Raw genomic sequence first — 7016 nt, 5'->3', positions numbered from 1 at the left:
AATCAGCAATACGTAACTGAACGAAGTACAACAAGTGGGTATGTTCAAATCTCTATATTACGATTATATCTAACCTATTTAGCATTTAATATTAAGAGATATTTTTCAAAAAAATATATACATTATACATTTAATTTAATGTTTATGAAACGTTCAACTATTTGAAAAATAATGTAATTTTTAATAATAAATTAAGTATTCCACTACTATACATAATATATATTTTACAAAACATTATATTGTCATATTAGTGTCCAACTAATAACCTGACTTATTTTACCTTAAGGAGTGCTCTATTTCTAACTATAAAATTAGATATTATATGTTATTTTACAAATTATATAAGTATTTATGGGTAGTATATTATATAAAATGCTGTTGGTTGTATCTGAGTTAGCACTAATACATTAGAAAATATCTTATGATTTATATAAAAAATTAAATGCTTTAAATAACAATCAAATTTAGTTTTTATTTAAATATAATTGTTATAATAGCACACTTTTAATCATTATTGATAGATAAACAATAATAAAATTATATTATTTACTATTTATAGAATTATCAGTAATAACTAGGTTTTCATTTATGATTTAAACCTATGAAATTTTTAGCTCACATAATTCTCATAAATTAGGGGTGGATGGTAACTATATTACATTTAATTGCTATTCATCTTTTTGTAACTCAGTCTAGTGAATAATTAAAAACAGTTAAATAAATATTTAAAAAAATAGGTCTATAACATTTACACAAAGTTCCGATAAAATTCAAATAAAATTCGTTCAACTTTAATTAAATGTATTGAAGTCATTAAAAAAGTTAATAAAGTAGTTTATACAAATCGCTTCTACTGTTCATTTCAACTCATTCGTATTCATAATACCACAATACCTACCTATTTTAAATGTAATAACCTCGGTAATAAAAATGTTTGCATCCGATATTAAAATAAATAAAATTATTTCAGAATGTCAATGTTCTTTTTTCGTTTGCACAACCTTCGCCGTGAGGAGGAAATAAAAAAACGCCGAAAACGAGGCATGAGGCACAGGCATCAGCTAACACTGGCCCCCAGCCGATTGTTTGAAAAACCACCGCTAACACCATCTGATAGCCTAGACGCAGTTGCCTTGCAAATTCCCAGGTAAGATGTTATTTATTGCAGTTAATTAGGATTATTCAAAATATAAATGATATTAGTTTAAAATAACTATTTTTTGAAGTACTAAAAATGTTCGTTGTATTTAATATATATACACTATATATGTATTATATCGAAGTAATAAATTTGAAACGTTACGGTCAATAGTGTATTTAATAGTATAATATTATACAAGCATTTCGTAATGCAATTAATCATATTATGAAACATGATTTACTAAAATAAAATAAAATACATAAATGAAATCATATTTTATTTCAAGGTTAAACATTTTACAATTATTATTATTATAGACATATATATATATTCTTTTTTTTTAATTTTAATAATTACGGGTAAAAGCTCGTAATATACTATGCATCTACATATACGATAAGTACATAACAAAAAGGTAAAAAATAAATATATTATACACTAAAGAAAAATAAATTAGAAGAAGAATCAGGGATTTTTATTGGGAATTCTTATCATTCTGGAGACAGGTTTGTTTCTCGAGTTGAATATTTTAGTGTAACAATAATCATTGTAGTTGTATAAATAATTACAAGAAGGGAAAATAATTTTTTAATAATTGTATAGTATCTATAATCTAGTGAATATGTTCTATTTCAAAAATGTATAAGTTTACTTCGATTTAAATGATAGATTTTTGTATATAAAAACGATTCTATGCAAAGATGCTTATTTGATTACCTAACTAAATTGTGTTTTATGATATTTCTATTTTAAAATAATTTATTTTGCAATTAGTATTACGGTAGGTTGATTTATTTTTTGTCTAAAAAATTACTTTTATATTTAATTATAATGCTTTATTATTACATCTATTATAAATATTTAATAATTATTGTATATTATTGTTACTAAATTTTGAGTCAATATATTACTTTACCATAAAATAACGTGAATATGTTCGTGATATGCAATAGTTCAAAATAAATATAAATAATATTAAATTCTTTCATGTAGTAAGAAATAATAATGTATAAAATATTTTCAAGTTCTAAACAATAATATTTTTATATTACGATAAAATTACTAAAATTGTTATTTTCATATTTTTAATATTTTTAAATAAGTAATTAAGTAATTAAACAACAATTAAAGAGAAATTTTAAATTAAATTTTTTAACCAAAAAATTGTAATTTATATTAAAATAAAATCAAAAATTTCACAAAAAGAGTTAAAATATTTTTAAAATATTATGTAGCTAATTCTATGAATAAAAAAATACTAATTATACGCGTTTTATGAACTAAAAACTAGTTTTAACTAAAAATTTCCTTTTCCCCTATTATTTTTTTAAATTTTTTAATTTTTTTAATTATTAAAAAATTTACTAGAAATTTTCCAAATCATCAGTTAGATTATTTTTTTTTACCTAAATAGAAATTTATATCGAAAATCTAAGATTTTATTTGGTATAAAAAGTTTTGTTAGACATAAAATAAAAAAAGGTGAGCGAGTGGGTACTATATAATGGATGTGTTTAATTTGAATTCAATGATATACCTATATCATTTTATTCGAAAAACAATCCTGAGTGAAGACGATATCAGTCTATATTACTTAGTATAATTCATTTTATGTTTTTTGATATACTACTAGTGGGTAAAGTAATTTATTTTATTATCAATAATACAGTAGCTTAAAATAGTTTTTTTTTTTTCCAAAAACCTTGTATTTCAAAATACTATGTATAGATTATTTATTTTATAAAAACTCTATTAACATAATTATTGTTTTAATATATGGATGGGTTATTACAAAACATATATACTTAAAAAGTTAAATATATATTATTAAGTTATTCGTGTTAGTTTGCTAGTTTTAACTGGTTCTCGATTGCTTTTTTAAGTTTTGTAGAAGACAATAATTCTTCAATGGGGTGATTGTAGAACTTTCCGAATCATTTCTTCATGCAGAATAACAAGTATGGTATTCCAATGATTTTGTTTCTTGCTTAGTCATTTATTTTATGCCCAATTATTTTCCGGGAAACTTTTACGTGGATACTTATGCGTTTACTTTAAAGAATTTGTATTTTATTCATCTCTGTTTGAAAGTTTTGACTTACACTATTCAAACGATAAGATCAAAAGTGATTTAACTATTTATAAGTATAACTCAAGTCTTTAAGAACCATTTAATTTGAAGTGTTATTGTGATATAGATTATAAATTATACAATAGGAGATACAGGAATGTCATTATTGTTTATCATTGATTTAAATTCTTTAAAACCGTTTCACCAAAAAATAAATATTATTTAAAAAATGTATTAGGTTACGGTACATACAAATTAAATTAAATTGTATTTTTACTGTGTTTGTTTCATAATTATATGTATAAGGTATTTAGATAGATAATTTTTAAAATATTGCCAACTGTTTTTAAAAAACTTACTAAAAATTTGACTACCAAAAAACATAAAATAATAAGTAGAATTTATTCAGTTCACCTACTAAGCTTTTTTCGCTATTTTTTCAACGATTTGTATAATATTAATATTGAAATATTTATCAAAAATACCACCCTACTAATTTAGAAATCCTTTATACTTAAAAACACGTTTAATTTCATTATTTAGATCCAACCTTAAATTTTTCCAACTTATTTTCTCACTAAATGTTTCTACTTTGAACGCCGAACTAAATAATTCTCAAAATAATAATTTTTTGAAAAATATACCATATACATTTAATTTTCCCTTCTCTTGAGACATTAATATTTATATACAGGAAAATTTGAGTCTTGGTTGTCTCTCTATCAGACGTAATTTGGTTTATTTTTAATAATCTCATGAAACGTGTTCTTTGTCCTGAATTTTTAGCAATTGTAGAATAATCCAAATTTATTTTTTTTCTACTTTATAGGACAAATATCAGTTCAAATTTCTTTCTTTCCAAAACTCTTGATTAGCCAATAAAATATCCTGTTTACTTGATTATTTTAATTCTACACGTGAAAATTTCAAAAATTCTTATTTTTAATTTTTAAGCATGTATCTTGGGCATCGAACATCGTCTTGCTTATATTTATGTATTCTGTAAAGTACTACTTACAGTAGGATCATACAATAAATAAATGATCAAATAAATTATATTTTATATTTTTGTAGGTAACACATTTTCATTTTACTGATATTATTTAACAATTATTTGATAAAGAATTTAATTTCTTTTCTTTTATTTTTTTGATTTAATATATTTTATACTGAACTATAAATTATGTGGCCATCAACTGTTTTAATTTTATCTACAATACAAATTAAAACAAAAGATACAAATAATGAAATATACAAATATTATACGGTAAGAAACGTTGAGTTATAAATAAAAATTTGTTTATTCTTTTTAATTTTGTATTGTTTAATATACTTTTTATAAAAACAGTGATTTATAGCATAAAATATTATTTTTATTTTGTGTAATCCTAATAATTCAACAATATAATTGTTGAATTATTATATTTAAATAAAATTATGAACTGTAATAACAAAATATAGTCCATCTATAAGTTCTACAATTATATTTATTATTGACTCTTTTACTACTTATTATCATAACGTTATCTAATATCTACAATTGTGCACAGAATTTTGAATGTAATTCCCAATTGTTGAGACATTTTATTTAAGGCCTCTAAAAATAAACATGTTTTATGTTTGCATACCAAAAAAATAGAAAAGATCGTAAATGTAAATTCACAATTCAAGACGCTCTTGGGAAAAATATGTTGGTCTGCTTTATATAAGACATTTGAACTGTTTTTACATAATTTAACATTTTTATTTTTTTTTGACAAAATTTATGTGTTTTGGTATTGTAGTTTATTATAGTTAACACTTTTTATAACCAGTTGATGTAATGTATAAAATATTTTGAAGATATCTCAATTATACCATAATAATATACTAGTATTATATATCTACACAATAAATAAATTATTCTAGATATAAAAATATATGTAACCATCAGAAAATATTTAGTCATGCGTTTATTATAGTTTATTTAAAATGCTTTATCTTTTTCTCATACACATCTATAAATAAATTAAAAACACTTTTAATAAAGCAATTTATATACAATCCTGCATATAATAACATTAATTTATTAATAATTGAAAACTAAAAATGCATTTCTGGTTTTTTTTTTTTTTTTTAGTTGTTTAATATAAATTAAACTTTAAATTTTTATGAACAATCGTATTTATATTCACACGTTATTTGATACAAAAAATTTCTATTTGCAGAGAAAAATGTAAAAAAGTAAATCAATACATCATGAAATTAACTTGTTATTTGTACAATTGTAAATATGCGATTGCAAAACAAATATGAAATTATATTAATTCCAAACTCTTGTTTTGTAATTGGTTATTTTATAAGAAAAATAATTTACTGTGAACTAAACTGTATCTATTGTAAATCTTTAAATGTAATACTTATCAGTTATTGGTAGTTCAAGGTACTTCATATTTAATTTTCAGTCAAATAATTGTCTTAATATACCTAGTTAAAGTATGTTTTTTTTAATTTAAATTAGTATTAGATTATAATTTATAATATTTTGTATGTTACATTTGTAACTTAAATGTATGTATTTCCAATCCCCAGAGTTCACAATAGAAAAATTAATATGCTGCAAAATTAAAACGTATAAAATCACCTTTAATTAAAAAAAAAAAAAAAACAAATTTTAAAAGTATAACTTGTATTAGCAATAAGTAAATTACTATATTAAAAAAAAAAATATTAATAATAAAAAAAAAAATAGATTTTAATAAACTTTTTACACTAATAAATTTATTTATTAAAAAAATAATAAATGTTGTTTATATTTTGATTTTGAGATATTCGTACTTTATTCATCAAATTTATTATATTTTACAATTTTTAGTGTATAAAATGATTTAAAACCTGGATTAATTATTTATTTATTCATTTCAAAAATTTAAAAATTTGTTCTTACCTAATTTAGGTAATTTTAAAAAATTAATAATAAAACAGGAACGTAAAACACTGGAACTTCAAATCATTTTTTACGTAAGCTAAACAATTCTTGAGTACAAAACTAATTAGTTTTGACAATTCGTTTGATAAATTATAGTATTTTAAACTTTTCATATCTTATAGAAATATAATTTTCAAAACAATATTTAGATTTTTATGTTTACTTTTTACAAAGTTAAAAAAGAAACTACCAAATTTTCCTAAAACTAAGTATAATAAAAAGATTAACAATACTATTTAAACAGCTATAATATGTATGTTTTCTAATATAATGTTTTATAAATATTTCGATTCGATACAAAATAACAATTTTGGATATACCTAAACAAGTGTACTACTTGTATTAAATAAAAATTTGTTTTATTTGTTATCCAGAAGGTATAAAAAACGTAACTAAGTTCGTACCGAAATTTGTTCTTTTAATACGAAACGTGTATAATAATTAAGTCAGTACCTACAGTCGTATCTGAGGATTCATTTAATAACACCTTATGCTTTTAACTAGTAAATTAAAAGTATTTTATTTTTATAATCCACCAAAATTCAGCCTGGCGTAAAATACGTATTTACAAAGTGTAATTATATGTGTAGAAACTTTGGTCACATTATATGAACCATATAAATAGTTTTCAAACTTTCTAGACGTATGTCATAATAGCACTACAATATGCATTCCTTTATGTAAGCCTATGTACGAATATTGACTTTCAAACCTCCGTATTTCATCTTAGAATCTATTAATTTAGTATTAGTATCGAAATACATTTTTACTATCTGTAAAAATTATTTCATTATTTTAAATATGCTTTATTCATAACAAAGAATTTTTAAAAAATT

At 21.2% G+C, this 7016-nt stretch overlaps 1 protein-coding gene across 1 annotated transcript in view; it reads left to right on the top strand.

The window, feature by feature from the left end:
* LOC112601459 (potassium channel subfamily T member 2) overlaps positions 1 to 7016 on the top strand; it is a 165372-nt gene that overhangs the window by 71576 nt on the left and 86780 nt on the right. Inside the window, exon 2 of the mRNA XM_025349100.1 lies at positions 971 to 1147. Within this exon, the coding sequence (XP_025204885.1) occupies positions 972 to 1147 (176 nt within the window). The 5' untranslated portion in view covers position 971. The remainder of the gene's footprint in view (positions 1 to 970; positions 1148 to 7016) is intronic.

The sequence above is a fragment of the Melanaphis sacchari genome, unplaced genomic scaffold (assembly GCF_002803265.2).
Source record: "Melanaphis sacchari strain LSU unplaced genomic scaffold, SCAv2.0 Contig78_pilon_pilon, whole genome shotgun sequence".
Classification (NCBI taxonomy): Eukaryota; Metazoa; Arthropoda; class Insecta; order Hemiptera; family Aphididae; genus Melanaphis; species Melanaphis sacchari.
The sequence above is the reverse complement of the archived record's forward strand: the minus strand, read 5'-3'. Positions and strand labels throughout refer to the sequence as shown.